Genomic DNA, 16,288 nt, shown 5'->3' with positions numbered 1-16,288 from the left:
CAGTATGGTCTTACCATTTTTGCAGACAGGACAACACTGTTCTGGTTCATAGACTGGGTTGACACACTCAGGAACTGCGCAGTCTGCTACAACACAGTGAACTTCATTGCTGGGCTCACAGCGACACCATTCACATGGAGAGGGCTAGGAACAAATCTAAAATTAGCCCCTTTTCTCCTATAACTTAATGCTTGCACATTCATATGCTGTCAGAAGATAAAACATCAGTGTTTATATTGGCTTTATTGTATTAACTCCATTTACCATGTGTATGATCATTTTTTCCCCATGGAAGGCCACCTGGACACCCAAGCCAAGGGTCTGTGGGTTGGTGGGTTGCCAAGTGCAGCTCAGGTTGCCATGAGCAACCAGAGCACTCATGTATGATGTTTCCTATGTCTTATGTTCCTACTTTCCAAAGAAAGATTTGGACAGCTAAAATGTCACCTCCTGGTTTGGTTTCCAGATGCACTGATTGCTCTGCCTTCCTCTGCTAAACAGGAATGACACTGGCACATGTGCAATAAGTTTTTTCCATTTGTCATTTTTGCCTGCAAAGAAAGGATTACTGAGAAATGAGAAAATGGTAAATGGAGAGCTTTACCCTTGGTAGAAATTCCTTTTCAAGCTAACTTAGATTCTAAAGGGCATTTTTTTCTCTAATGTGAATTTTAGAGGAGATTGCATTTGGGATCCAAATGTCCAGGTACTGCCTCTTCGAAGATTTAGTGAATACCTTTCATCTTGCCTGCTTGCTTTTATGAATGAACTAAAATTGACAGACTTTAAAAAGCCACTATTTAAGAGTCAGAGACTCTAAAAGTAGAATTGAACAGTGATTCATTTAGAGAAAAAAATTAAGAAGTAGACGCCAATTTTTGTTTTCACAGTACTTACCAGACAAGAATGAGTTTGGGGTTTTCTCATTCCTTTCTAGAAACTTCCTATACCACAAATAATCTAAAGCAGTGGCCACTCTGTGACTTTCTCATCTTTTATACTTTCTAGTTTTTCCTTTTCATAAAATAGAAGTTGAAAATTCTGGAATGAAAACTTGGAGTTCTCAGAAGTTATACAGATCTAACAAGCCATTTGTCCTTGGAAAGTTCTGCCTCCAATTTCTTTGCCAGAGTGACTCACTTGTGTGTTCATTCAAGTCCACGGCTTTTGTCTCAGTGACGACTGTCCACAAGGCCTTTCTCTTTATGAACTTGACACTTTATGAAATATCAATGCATCTTGACTCAGGTAGTCTGTGAGAGTAGAAATCTTTCAACTAATTACTTAAAGTTAATTTTATCTATGCTTTCTATTTGAAGGATAGTCTAGCTTTCTTATTTTTTTAATTTTCTTTTTATTGGTGATGGTTTAGTCGCTAAGTCATGTCTGACTGTTGCAAGCGCATGGACTGTATCCTGCCAGGCTCCTCTGTCAGTGGGATTTTCTAGGCACAGATACTGGAGTGGGTTGCTATTTCCTTCTCTAGATCTTCTCGACTGAGGAATCAAACCTGGGTGTTCTGCCTTGCAGGCAGATTCTTGACTGACTGAGTTATGAGGGAAGCCAATGTTCTTTTTATAAGTTTATTTTTAATTGGAGGATAATTGCTTTACAATACTGTGCTGGTTTCTGCTGTATAACAGTGAATCAGCCGTAAGTATACATATATCCCCTTCCTCTTGAGCCTCCATCCCACCTACCCCCATCCCACCCCACTAGGTCATCACAGAATACCGAGCTGAGCTCCCTGTGTTATATAGCAGCTTCCCACTAGCTACCTATTTTATACTTGGTAGTGTATATATTTCAATGCTACTTTCTCGATTTGTCCCACTCTCTCATTCTCCCTCTGTGTCCGTAAGTCTGTTGCACTGTAAATAGGTTCATCAGTACCGTTTTTCTAAATTCCATGCATATACACTAATACGTGATATTTATTTTTCTCCTTCTGACTTCACTCTGTATAATAAGCTCTACATTCATCTACCTCACTAGAACTGACTCAAATGCATTCCTTTTTATGGCTGAGTAATATTCCACTGTATTTATGTACCATGACTTCTTTATCCATTCATATGAGCTTAGCTTTCAGTGAATTATTTTACTTTCAAATTTAGTAAATACAATGGGATTAGCCATAGAATCCATGGAAGAAATATTGCTATCTCTTAGCATGGTCAACTAGTTTATTGGTGAGAACAGTTAAGCTCTTTACCATGTGGTTAAGTATTCCAGAAAAATCTACTGTATCATCCCAAGGGCTGGGACATTCCTGGAGCTCCTCTACCAAATAACCTCAGTAAATTAAGGAAAAGTTTGTTATTACAACATGGTATTTGATGAAGGAAATTCTGAGTGAGGAAATAGCATGAGAGATGGGTATTCAATCTGCTATACTGCTTCCTATTTTGCAAGTCCCATTGTGAGATCTTAAATTGCGAAGCAAACTTGTCAGAAGTTGTCTCCCTTTTCTTTATTAGTTGCAAAGAAGGACTTTTGCATAGCCTTCTGATGTACAGCAAGGACTTAGCCTGAATTTATCGCTAACATGAGAGAAAATTGGAGAGGAACTAAAAAGTCTCTTGATGAAAGTGATAGAGGAGAGTGAAAAAGTTGGCTTAAAGCTCGATATTCAGAAAACTAAGATCATGGCATCTGGTCCCATCACTTCATGGCAAATAGATGGGGAAACAGTGGCAGACTTTGGCTCCAAAATCACTGCAGATGGTGACTGCAGCCATGAAATTAAAGGACACTTACTCCTTGGAAGAAAAGTTATGACCAATCTAGATAGCATATTGAAAAGCAGAGACATTACTTTGCCAACAAAGGTCCGTCTAGTCAGGCTATGGTTTTTCCAGTGGTCATGTATGGATGTGAGAGTTGGACTGTGAAGAAAGCTGAGTGCTGAAGAATTGATGCTTTTGAATGGTGGTATTGGAGAAGACTCTTTGAGAGTCCCTTGGACTGCAAAGAGATTCAACCTGTCCATTCTGAAGGAGATCAGCCCTGGGATTTCTTTGGAAGGAATGATGCTAAAGCTGAAACTCCAGTACTTTGGCCACCTCATGTGAAGAGTAGACTCATTGGAAAAGACTCTGATGCTGGGAGGGATTGGGGGCAGGAGTAGAAGGGGACAACAGAGGATGAGATGGCTGGATGGCATCACTGACTCGATGGACTTGAGTCTGAGTGAACTCCGGGAGTTGGTGATGGACAGGGAGGCCTGGTGTGTTGCAATTCATGGGGTCGCGAAGAGTCAGACACGACTGAGTGACTGAACTGAACTGAACTGAGTATCATTGTTCCTGCACCTTGCCCTTCCGCAGCTGTGGTTGTTCTGCTGGTTCCCTTCTTGCTGAAGGAGAGGCTGATCTGTGCAACACTAGTGGACTGATTTGGGCATTAAAAATCCCAAAGAGGCCCTAGATTTTCCAATGCAAAACACTTATTTCAAAGTATCTGCAGTCATTGAGAAAGATTTGTTGGGTTATTAGATTCCCAGTGTAGACTGAGGAAGAACACCATTCTGATTCAAACGATAGTTTTGAAATTAACTGCTGAGTATCACACTATATCAAGTTACTTATTTCATAATAACTTACTACGAAAGACGTTTTGTTATTATCTCCATCTCAGTTCAGTTTAGTTCAGTCACTCAGTTGTGAGAATAGAGGAGCTATTCCACATTCAAGGTCAGAAGGGGCGGTGGTGAGGAGATACCCCTCGTCCAAGGTAAGAGAAACTCAAGTAAGATAGTAGGTGTTGCAAGAGGGCATCAGAAGGCAGACACACTGAAACCATACTCATAGAAAACTAGTCAATCTAATCACACTAGGACCACAGCCTTGTCTAACTCAATGAAACTAAGTCATGCCCGTGGGGCAACCCAAGACGGGCAGGTCATGGTGGAGAGGTCTGACAGAATGTGGTCCACTGGAGAAGGGAATGGCAAACCACTTCAGTATTCTTGCCTTGAGAACCCCATCAACAGTATGAAAAGGCAAAATGATAGGATACTGAAAGAGGAACTCCCCAGGTCAGTAGGTGCCCAATATGGTACTGGAGATCAGTGGAGAAATAACTCCAGAAAGAATGAAGGGATGGAGCCAAAGCAAAAACAATACCCAGTGTGGATGTGACTGGTGACAGAAGCAAGGTCCGATGCTGTAAAGAGCAATATTGCATAGGAACCTGGAATGTCAGATCCATGAATCAAGGCAAACTGGAAGTGGTCAAACAAGAGATGGCAAGAGTGAACATCTCCATCTCACAGATAAGCAAATAGACTGAGAGAGGTTCGATAGGTACTGTAGGCTGTAGGGGAAGGGCAGGGTTTGAATTTAGGCAGCCTAACTGCTATACAGTACTGCCATGAGAGGTCTAGTCTGTGTACCCCCCTCTGAGTAGTTTTTTGTCCAGTGTTTTGTACATCTCTCTAGGCCAATCAGATCCACGAAAATAACCATTAGCAACTGAATGAATGATTTATAGAGGATAGGTACTTCCTGCTAAGAAAGAGAATTTCACTAACTAGGTTTGTTGGTAAATAGATTCTTATGGAGCAGTAGAGCTTCTAAACTTCCTGTCAGAGTGAGTTCGTAGAAAATTGTAATAGGCTAGAGATAGTTTTCCATGAGGCTCATGTTCTTGGTGACTTTGGCATCTTCAAGTCTTGTAACCTGGTAGCTACACTCATGGTAGTTATCTGGGAGAGGCAATAACAGATAATGGTCTAGTAAAGACCTCAGGGCCTCTGCCTGAAATCAGTGGTGGCTGGAAGTATATACAATGGATTCCTGAAAAATACTCTGAGGAAGAGCTAATACTACAAGGCTTAGTCATAAGAGGATGCTAGACTTTTGAAAGGGATTTTTCAATAATGAGAATCACAAATTAGAAAAATAAAAATATCACTCTAGCCATTCAGTTCAGTTCAGTCGCTCAGTTGTGTTCGACTTTTGAAAGTGATTTTTGAATAATGAGAATCACAAATTAGAAAAATAAAAATATCACTCTAGCCATTAGCAGCTTCTAATCAATCTTTCCCTGAACTTGGCTTTATTTACATACCAGTTGCTCTTCCTGGTCTAGAATTTCTTTTCAAGAAACATGTTAGTTCTTTTGTTTTTTATTTGATTGTTTTCAAAGAATGCCTCTGTTACAGTCTACTTCTTCTCATTGGAAGCCTCCATGTGCCTGTCCCCAGCCCCTCTAAATACTCTTCTCAAATTTAATCTACTGATCTTACACTAAAGCCCCTGTCTGTTGTCTGCAGCCTCCCTCCCTAGCCTCTTTCTTTTCTTGAGCTCGCCAGTTCACCCATCATTTTCTTGCCTCATTTGACTTCCTGCACCATCCCTACTTTCAAAGTCATTGCTTATACAACAAGAAGTTCCTAGGAGTGGGCAGTGTGCTCCTTTAACATTAACATTACTGTAAAAATCCTTCACATTTATTTACATTGCTGTAAAAATCCTTCCCACCTTACAGCATAAAACTCTGAAAGGTTTGATGCTTTGAATAAATCTTTACATCTTAAGCACTGAGCTGGTTACAAATTTCCTTTTATCATGCTCTTCAATGTGAAGACTATAGATTAGATCTGAAAGTGTCCCCCGTAAAACCAAAGATTAAACAATAAAGCTATCTTTCGAGGAACAGAGAACACTGGAACAAGTACTTCAGAAAAAAAATAAATTATTCTTGCTAGCTTTTTTTCTATCTTTTAGAAGAACATGTGAAATTATGATCAGTACATGGCTCCTGTCAGTTAGAGATTTGGTCAGTAAGATGATTAAATGACACCATCCTAAAATTGTATACAAGGAAAATCTTTTTCTAAGAAATCTCACAGAGCATTTTATTTCAATGAAAGTTCTGAAAAATAAAGTAACATTCACTGTATACACCTTCACATAGATTTTAATTGAAATTAGGTTTAAAGGTCAAATTTATTTCTTAATGTTTGTACTAGGTGATCTGAATATTGTATGTGTTATGAATGTGTATGCCTTTATCTTAGTTTTTTTTGAACATGTTATATGTTTAAGCAGAACCATACATTTTATCTACAGTTTCTGCTGTAATTAAATTATTCATGTGGCAAATCCAAATGCTATCCAGGCCATTCCTAGAGTTCAAGGGGTGCCCTTCTAGAGATGTATTTATTTTGAAATTAATAGAATGAAAAGGGGCTCTTTCTTAACTCTTGGTTTAGGTGGCTAGAGCTCAAATCTTCCTCCTTGGTTTTAGAATGGAAACATGGCAATACAGCAATATGCACCCTTTAAACCATGGTTTATCACTGAAGACCTTGAAGCTGAGATCCTAATGCCATTGTCCGTGACTTTTGAGAATTCTTGCAGAATTAGAATTCCAGAATCCTGGAAACAGTAGAATGCCTTGTGATTGATTTAAAAAATGCAAAAATTAGCCTGAGAACTGGTAACTTAGATTAGTGGAGGGACTAACTCCAGAAAAACAGTCAAATATGTTCTTTGTGAGAATCTGAAGCTAATGTGATCATTGCTAAGTATCATTATAAGATTATTAGATCATGTTATATTGGAGACTTGCAAAGAAGTCTCCAGATATTTAGAGAAGATTGTTGCTGTTGCTGTTTTGTCACTTAGTTATCCAACTCTTTTGCAACTCCATGGACTGTAGCCCACAAGGCTCCTCTGTCCATGGGATTTCTCAGGTGAGAATACTGGAGTGGGTCACCATTTCGTTCTTCAGGGGATCTTCCTGACCCAGGGATTGAACCCACGTCTTCTGAATTGGCAGTTGGATTCTTTACCAATGAGCTATTAGGAAAGCCTTTCTTCTAGAACATACATCCTTATTTTGTAATCTGAATACAATGAGACTTACTTATCCTTTCTGGAGGAAAGCCTGGATATTTGGTCCAGGCACCAATACCTTACAGCATTATTCTTTATGTGGTGACTGTTACTGGCATTATATGTAGAGTACCTGGGGGGAAATAGGTCCAATCTATAAAGTTTGTTATACAAATGCAAAGTGACAAGGCAATTGGCAGGATTCCACTTACTATTTTAACTTGGTAAGGCTGAAGTAACATTCTTAAAAATCGAGGAGCTCTAAGTTAGGAAAAGTTGAAAAAAAAAAGTTTCATTTTGTTGATTTTATTTGGGTGGCTGTGGTATTGTGGTTAAAAGTAAATTCTCTGGGCTTTCTATTTTGTTCCATTGATCTATATTTCTGTCTTTGTGCCAGTACCATACTTTCTTGATGACTGTGGCTTTGTAGTAGAGCCTGAAGTCAGGCAGGTTGATTCCTCCAGTTCCATTCTTCTTTCTCATGATTGCTTTGGCTATTCAAGGTTTTTTGTATTTCCATACAAATTGTGAAATTATTTGTTCTAGCTCTGAGAAAAATACCATTGGTAGCTTGATAGGGATTGCATTGAATCTATAGATTTCTTTGGGTAGTATACTCATTTTCACTATATTGATTCTGGGCATACACACTGAGGAAACCAGAATTGAAAGAGACATGTGTACCCCAATATTCATGCAGCACTGTTTATAATAGCCAGGACATGGAAGCAACCTAGATGTCCATCAGCAGACGAATGGATAAGAAAGCTGTGGTACATATACACAATGGAGTATTACTCAGCCATTAAAAAGAATACATTTGAATCAGTTCTAATAGAGGTAGATGAAACTGGAGCCTATTATACAGAGTTAAGTAAGCCAGAAAGAAAAACATCAATACAGTATACTAACACATATATATGGAATTTAGAAAGATGGTAACGATAACCCTGTATGCGAGCCAGCAAAAGAGACACAGATGTATAGAACAGTCTTATGGACTCTGTGGGAGAGAGCCAGGGTGGGATGATTTGGGAGAATGGCATTGAAATAAATATTATATGTGAAGTGAATTGCAAGTCCAGGTCTGATGCATGATACAGGATGCTTGGGGCTGGTGCACTGGGATGACCCAGAGGGATGGGATGGAGAGGGAGGTGGGAGGGGGGTTCAGGATGGGGAACATGTGTACACCCGTGGCAGATACATGTTAATGTATGACAAAACCAATACAATATTGTAAAGTAATTAACCTCCAATTAAAATAAATAAATTTACATTTTAAAAAAGTAAATTCTCCATAGCCTTAGTATTTGAGCTCTTTTCTAAAATGCTTTACTTACTAGTTTTAAATCTTGGGGAAATTATACAGCCTTTCTGTGCTGTAGTTTCTTTATTTATAAAACAAAAGAATAACAGTATTACCAACCTCACAGAGTTACTGGGAAGCACATATGTAAGAAATATTATAACATTATTATTATTCACTTGCGTACTTAGCTAGTGATGGCTCTCTTAAAAATAAGGTAAGAAGTGTAAAACTGGAAGCACGTGACTATATTTAAAAGAATATTTAGGTTATTTCTCTTATTCAAAGTATGATATGGTTGCAATAAAGTTTTATAGGACTTGGTTTGGTGGTTTGTGAAGTAATAGAATTAATCATGTCAGAAACACATTGAAGAAAAGTTCTGATTAGAAGCCTCTAGATAAAGAGTAATTGTGAATGGTTAAAATGGCCATTATAAATCACTCAGAAGTAAGGCAACAAATCTATTTTCTTTTCTTGAAGGCTCATCATTTATATGTCAATTCAAATGCCCTCTCACAGAGGAATTCTTACCTGATTCTCTCTCCAACATCTTATTCCAACACATGGCCCATTCAGTGCTCTCATCAGATTATGAAATTATTTTATTGATTTGTTTACAATTATTTATTCTTATCTGCCTTCCTCATAGTTTATAAGCTTCTTATAGTATATTGTTCATTGCTATATTCTTGGCACCAAGAAGATGTGTTAGTATATAACAGATACTCAGGAAATCTCTGTTAATGTATACACAGTTATTTATGTATATTCTGTGCTTCCTTGTTTGTTAAACCATACACCTGGGCAGTTTCATCTGTTTATCATGCATGGATAGAATTCTGATTCAATAATGTTTGTATTTTATTTAAATATTATATGGGAACTATGAGGGAAGAAGTTTTCTGATTATGATTCATGAAGTAAATATTTGGGCTTCAGCATTATGGAAATGAACATAAACTTACCCTCTAAAGGTAATTTGAAATTCATCATATCCATCATATGGCTCACCAGTTACGTCAATCTCCAAGCACTCCACTGACTAGACTATCTAGAAGTTGACAATTACAGACTTTTATTGCACTAGAAAATACCATGATAACTAAGATGAGAATACATGTAGGGGAATTGTTAAAGGGCCTAAGAAAAAGTTAGCCTCATTTTACAATGCATCAAGTTTAATGGTTACTTATTAAACAAAATGATTTTAGTATATTACAAAATATTTTTTCAGCAAAGGCCTTCATTTTAAACATGTCTTTTTTTCTTTTTTTTAAATAATTATATTTTTATTTTTATTTTTGGCCGTGCTGGGTCTTTATTGTTGTGTGGGCTTTTCTCTAGTTGTGGGGAGTGGGGGCTACTCTCTAGTTGCAGTGCAAGGGCTCCTCATGTAAGTGACTTGTCTTGCTACGGAACATGGGCTCTAGAGTGCATGGGCTTAGTAGTTTCAGCTCCCGGGCTCTAGAGCACAGGCTCACTAATTGTGGTGCCTGGGCTTAGTTGATCTGCAGCATGTGGGATCTTCCCGAGTCAGGGATCCCACCTATGTCTCTTGTGTTGGCCGGTGGATTCTTTACCACTGAGCCACCAAGGAAACCCATGTTCTTTTTCTTAAAGGATGATGTAGAGTAAAAACTCCAACAAAACACTCACTGAATACTCTGAGAAAGAAAATTTGATTCCTGGAAAGTCCTCAGTGAATATTGTTGAAGAGTAAAGGGATATATACTTAAAGAAGGGATGGAGTCTAAGCACCAAGTTTTAGCACACTAAGTACATCAGTGGCTTTCCTCCTAAGTATAGCAGGCTTCAGATACCATGTGGCACTCCATTTCCTTGATAATGGGCAAAAATTATCTGAGAGAACATAGTTCAGACTGCTTTCCCCCAAATTTCTTATTAAACAACTATTTAAAATCTGATCTCTACCAAGGAAATGATTCTGCTTTAAGAAGCACTCTTCTCTTAGAGATAATTTATGGCATAAATTTCATCACTTTATGGAACAAATCTCATTACTTTCAGACTGTATGAGAAATTTGGAAGACTCTATTTCAAAGTTGCTGATGCCTGTCAGAAGTCTGACTGTTCACTTCATTAAAATATGCATTAAATTACAGAGTACAAGAGTATTTAACATCCACTGCCACTCGTTTAGCCAGGAATTTGCATTAGGCCGATGTCACCTAAAAACTCAATGGATCCAATGGATTGTAACCAAAATTCACAATCATCTGAGATAAGACCAATGTGTCACTGATTAAAAATGTTCCTCACTGTTCTGATGGGATTGTAGTAGTCTCTTCAGTGATCTGTCCCATAGATTGGAGCATATTTGAAACACTGAGGTTGTAAGTCTTATCAATCTATGAACATAGAGCTGAAACTTCTTAATGAATTTTAATACTTTAGAAGTAAATAAACCAAAGATTTTTAATAATTCCTTTGGTCAGAAAATGTATATGACTGTATCATTTGAGTAATGACTGAAATAGCTATTCTTTCTGAGGTGTTGGTATTTTGATAATATATTCTGGAATATAATTTCTAGGATGTCTGTCAAAAACTACTTCATTCTTCTTGAAAAAACAATTTTTGCCAAGCAATTGTAATGAGTGCACATAGCTTTGCCTTGCCCATGTAGCTATGGTAAATTAGGTAGGTAATAAAATAAAATTCAGAAATGATATAAATTTTTGAAATTATTTCTTCAGCATATTCATTAAATGTGTATTATACATAAGATAACTTCCCCCGGGCGTCTACAATGCAGAAGACCTGGGTTCGATCCCTGGGTTGGGAAGATCCCTTGGAGAAGGAAATGGCAACCCACTCTAGTACTCTTGCCTGGAAAATCCCATGGACAGAGGAGCCTGGTAGGCTACAGTCCATGGGGTTGCAAAGAGTTGGACACAACTGAGCAACTTCACTTTCACTTTCATACATAAGGTAATGTATGTAAGGTATAACTTCCCTGGTGGCTCAGACAGTAAAGCGTATGTAAGGTATACGAAGATGAACTCCATAGCTAGCCTTCGCTCAATAAATGGCAAAATTGACCATTTAGGTATCTATAAAAATAAGTTTTGAGTTTTTAAATCAATTGATTATAAGAATAACTGATGGTACTATTATAATGGATACAGAATTATTAATCTTTCTACAGAGTAAATTTGCATTTACTCTGAGATAATGTAAAACACAAGAATACTGCAAAAACAGTTATGAAGTACACCACATCTAAAATTATTAATTGTCAAGTACAAAAAGTTTACTCATTCTTGAAAACTCATCATTATAGTTGCTACACAACAATGAATAATATTAATGACTTTTTCCTCTAAAATATTTTCTTCTAAAACAATTCTAAAAAATGTAAATATATTTTGGCATTCGTTTCAAGGACAGGCAATTCTATAATTATATACTGCCCATACCGATAAACTGTTGGTGTATAGAGCCATTTGTAAAATATGGATATTTTCAAGGAGCCTTATGACAATAAAATATAGCCTTTTTGAAAACATAAGGGATAGCATAGATAAAAATAAAATATAGATAAGGAGAATGTAAGCAAAACTCTCTCTTTAGTTGCAATAACAGATGTATTTTTTAAGTAGGCAAATGTACACTTAACAAGGAAAATATCAGTGTGTATTTAAGAGGGAAAATGATGTTTTAGTTGCCTCTAAGATCTTTGAAGAACTCAAAGGTTAGACAAAGGCTAGTAGATTGAAGATAAAGATTTTGATAAAGTATTATACTTGTAAAATAGCCTAGAAAAGCAGCAGCTTCTAGTCCTTCACTGATAAGCTGGATTGAGAGTAGTTTTAGTACAAGGAAGGTCCCTGTCAAGGAACTGAACATTTTGAGTACAGCCTGTATGTCTCCATGCTAAGGCTGTTCCATTTATTACCCATTTATGCAAAAAGGGAAACGTGAACAACTGCATAACTTCAAAACTTTCCTGTTGATATTGAAAAGGACAGACTGTTTATCAGTTAAAAGCCCATAATCTATATGCTATACTATGCTAAGTCACTTCAGTCATGTCCGACTCTGTGCGACCCCGTAGACGGCAGCCCACCAGGCTCCCCCATCCCTGGGATTCTCCAGGCAAGAACACTGGAGTGGGCTGTCATTTCCTTCTCCAATGCATGAAAGTGAAAAGTGAAAGTGAAGTCACTCAGTCGTGTCCGACTCTTAGCGACCCCATGGATTGCAGCCTAACAGGCTCCTCCGTCCATGGGATTTTCCAAGCAAGAGTACTGGAGTGGGGTGCCATTGCCTTAATCTATAACAGCATTAAAACAAGGTCCTGTGCAGGTGGGGGCGAATACATCACTGTTAGAATTCTCTAGTGTGAGAGAATCATGTAAGCGACAAATACAATCCATTTTATTCCACAGGAAACACTGAGTAGAGGTGATAAGAGGAAGGAGAGAGGGCGATAACTCTGGCTTTCTTGCCTTGTGTGGGTGATACTGAATTAAGGGCTTTTCAGGGTCTACAGGATGGGAGTAATAGACACAAAAGTCCATTTGTATCAGGAGTGCCAGTCAGATGATTAAGAAATCTAAAAGTTGAAATCTTTTCATTTTTCATTTGCCAGTAACATGCGTTTTACTTGTTTTAAAAAGACAGAAATTTAGAATTAGTAAAATAAATTGCTTTATGATTACCAATAATAAAACATTCACTTCCAATTTTAAGTACAAACAGCAATTTCCTATTCAACTTTATGCTTCAGTTTTTGATGCTTAATTTCTGTCTTAACTTATTCCACAAAAATATATCAGATGGCTTATGGGCAATAATATGAGAGGCTATTTAATTGAAAAAATATTGACTGATTAATTTATCGATAAAAGTTCTGACTTTAGCGTGTATCCTTTGTGCAAGTATAGAAGAAGCAGTCACAACTTTGTAATCATGTGTGAACATTGTTAGTATCCCAATGGAATTCAGCCATAGGATAGAGGAGTAGGCACATTTGGAGCTTAAGTCCTGTCATCCAACAATGTTGTATTAGCTTGGATAGGTTATTTAAACCACTTCAAACTAAGTTTTCTTATTTGTAGGATGAAATCAATAATAACATAATATTAAGAGACCTGTAGTTTTCCTCACTGTATTTTTATGAGACAAAATGGAAATAACAGTATTTGAAGAAGCTTGTTAATTATGCATTTTGTAAATGACTGTCATTGTTATCCTAGTTGACCAGTGGTTTATTTGTTTACTTTCCCTTCATCTATTTTCAATGGCTGTGTATTTCTCAAATTATATTGACCATAAGTTATTTTTATTAAGTTATGGCATAATCCGGAGAAGAAAATGGCAACCCACTCCAGGATTCCTGGAGAATTCCATGGACAGAAGAATTTGGCAGACTACAGTCCATGGGGTTGCAAAGAGTCAGACATAACTGAGTGACTAACACACACACAGCATATTCATTTCTACTATAAATTATTTGAAATATTAAATTTGTAAAGAATATTTAATTTTGAGAGCAATCTGTTGCATCTTTAAAATGCAGCACTGTTTGCACTCATTATCATTAGAATGATATTGGAAATTATTTTTTTGATAAGATTCTCATTTACAGACATGAAACTTCACTCTTTAATCTGAGTCTTGCCAAAAACAGATTTGCAGTGGGGTAACTTGAGCTCAAATTTTTTTTTTTTTTTTTTTTGAGTCCTATCTTCTAGTGTCAATATGAAAGTCCCAGAGTCTCATTATAAAAAGGAAAATTCTCTGTGACTGTCCCTTTTCTCCCTAATGAAGTTTGCTAAATCTCAGCTGTCAAAGGTTTGCTATTTTAGCAGGATTTTATTTTTAAAGTTTGGGGAGTATTAGACTGAACAAGGCAATGGCAACCCACTCTAGTACTCTTGCCTTGAAAATCCCATGGACAGAGCAACCTGGTAGGCTGCAGTCCATGGGGTTGCTAAGAGTCGAACATGACTGAACAACTTCACTTTTCACTTTCATGCATTGGAGAAGGAATGGCAACCCACTCCAGTGTTCTTGCCTGGAGAATCCCAGGGACCGGGGAACCTGGTGGGCTGCTGTCTGTGGGGTCGCACAGAGTCGGACACGACTGAAGCGACTTAGCAGCTGCAGCAGACTGAACAATTTTAATTTTTTTCCCTGTCCTATTTAGGAACATAAAATTAAATTAGCATACAGTGAAAATAGGTGGAGTTTCAGGGAGCTGGGCTGTGTTCTCCTCATATAGAAATAGGACTTAATTTGGCAACAACTGGGAGTTTCTACAATGACTGTGGTATTTCTAAAGCTGCAAAAAGCCCTTTCAGGGTCCACATTATCTTTGTTGTTGCTTTTAATTTTCATTTTCCTGATGTGGAAATTTAAAATGAAAACAACTAAATTTGAAGAAAATATTCCTGGTCAATACTTTGGCCACCTGAGGAGAAGAGCTGACTCATTGGAAATGACCCTGATGCTGGGAAAGATTGAGGGCAGGAGAAGAGGATGAGATACTTGGATGGCATCAGCAACTCAATGGATATGAGTTTGGGCAAACTGGGAGATAGTGAAGGGCAGGGAAGCCTGGCGTGCTGCAGCCCATGGGGTCACAAAGAGCTGGACATGACTGAGAGACTAAACAACAACAGAATTCCTCGTCAATCCTCACTACTTTCAGAATGTAGGGTTGTTTTTTGTTGTTGTTGTTGTTGTTGTTGTCGTTTAATGAACAGAAACGTGCCTTAGAGTCACCCTTCTTTATGGCCAGTGGAGTTTTTTAAGTGAAGCAAATTGAGTGATGTAAAACATGGAGTAGGCAAAGAATTTCCCTTATGTTAGCGGTGTACAACATTTCCATCAGGAAGAAATGAGACTTAACATGAAATATTTCAGTTATAATTGAACAGGTATTCCAGAATACAGGATGTGTACACACTTAAATAAGCCATCTCTATCACATTTCTTGCATAATGTCCATAGTATACTCTTGGAATCTGAGCAGGTTTAATGGCGAGAGCACTGCAGTTAGTCAGAAGCCTCCCTTATCAATTATAACATGAGAATAAAAATCATCTTAGAACTAAATCATTCCATGAAGGAACAAAGATGAAAAAACCCTCATAAAATTGTCAAGAAGTATTTATATTTCCCTCAGGCACAAATCTGGTTATGTCACTAACTCCAGCCCTTTGGTGATTTTACACTTGTTCCAGGCTTTGGTTCAAGTTCCCAAGCCTGGTCTTCACACTGTGAGCTGGTTCCATGTCCCTTATCTATCTCATCTATCACTTTTTGGTCTCCTCTGTCCCCTCTGATCTGGCCACTTGGGTTAACTCAATTTTTTATGAATGTGCTTTCCAGTGATTTTTGCCAATTTTCCAATCTTGTCTAAAATATTTTCAGTGCACTGAAATCCTCACTCTTAGGCTCTTCCTAAGCTCTTTTGATTAAGTTGTTCCTTTCTTGATATGAGTTCCTGAGCAATCATCCCAGACCATCTGCTATTTGTGGTTATCTGCAGCGTTCATTTTGATAGACTAGAAGCACCTTGAGGGTCAGATTCATGTCTTATACAATTTGGTACATGCCTCACACCTATCACCTCTCTACATGTCAGAGACATAAAGGGCATTTAATGGAATCAAACCATGTATTATGCAAGTTGACCTGAAAACATGTTAGTGAACTTAACATCTAATTGAGCAAATAAGATACATATTTTCATTTATTAATATAATAGGAAATATATCTATTATATTAAATGAAAAATACCTACCTGATTTATCACACTCTCAAAGGAGAATATGTGGGATCTCAAAATAAAGCACATTTTTACCCTCTTTGCTTATCTATTTCATCTGAGAATTCTCAGTAAGTAGAAAGTTATTAAGTTATTATACATCAATGCAAAGAGCAAAGCCATACTCCTTGGAGACAAATGTGCAAAGAGCAATGACTTAACATGTTTGTTGTTAAGTATGTATAATACATTTAAAATAGGCAAAGTTAAATGCCTTTGAAGATTTTCACATGTGGAAAGACATCCCCAAGACCACCTACAAGTGAAGTAAAACCTATACCTAACAGTACGCAAAGAATCTGTAACTTTGAAGAATGTGAGAACGATCTG

The 16,288-nt window shown here is 37.5% G+C and overlaps 1 protein-coding gene across 2 annotated transcripts in view; it reads right to left on the bottom strand.

Moving 5' to 3' along the window:
* Positions 1-16,288, bottom strand: part of VWC2L (von Willebrand factor C domain containing 2 like) — a 214,373-nt gene that overhangs the window by 183,944 nt on the left and 14,141 nt on the right. For both annotated transcript variants that reach the window (XM_059877143.1, NM_001191159.1), the window contains one exon: positions 15-144. In XM_059877143.1, coding sequence (XP_059733126.1) covers positions 15-144 — 130 coding nt within the window. The remainder of the gene's footprint in view (positions 1-14; positions 145-16,288) is intronic.

The sequence above is a fragment of the Bos taurus genome, chromosome 2, assembly GCF_002263795.3.
Source record: "Bos taurus isolate L1 Dominette 01449 registration number 42190680 breed Hereford chromosome 2, ARS-UCD2.0, whole genome shotgun sequence".
Classification (NCBI taxonomy): Eukaryota; Metazoa; Chordata; class Mammalia; order Artiodactyla; family Bovidae; genus Bos; species Bos taurus.
The sequence above is the reverse complement of the archived record's forward strand: the minus strand, read 5'-3'. Positions and strand labels throughout refer to the sequence as shown.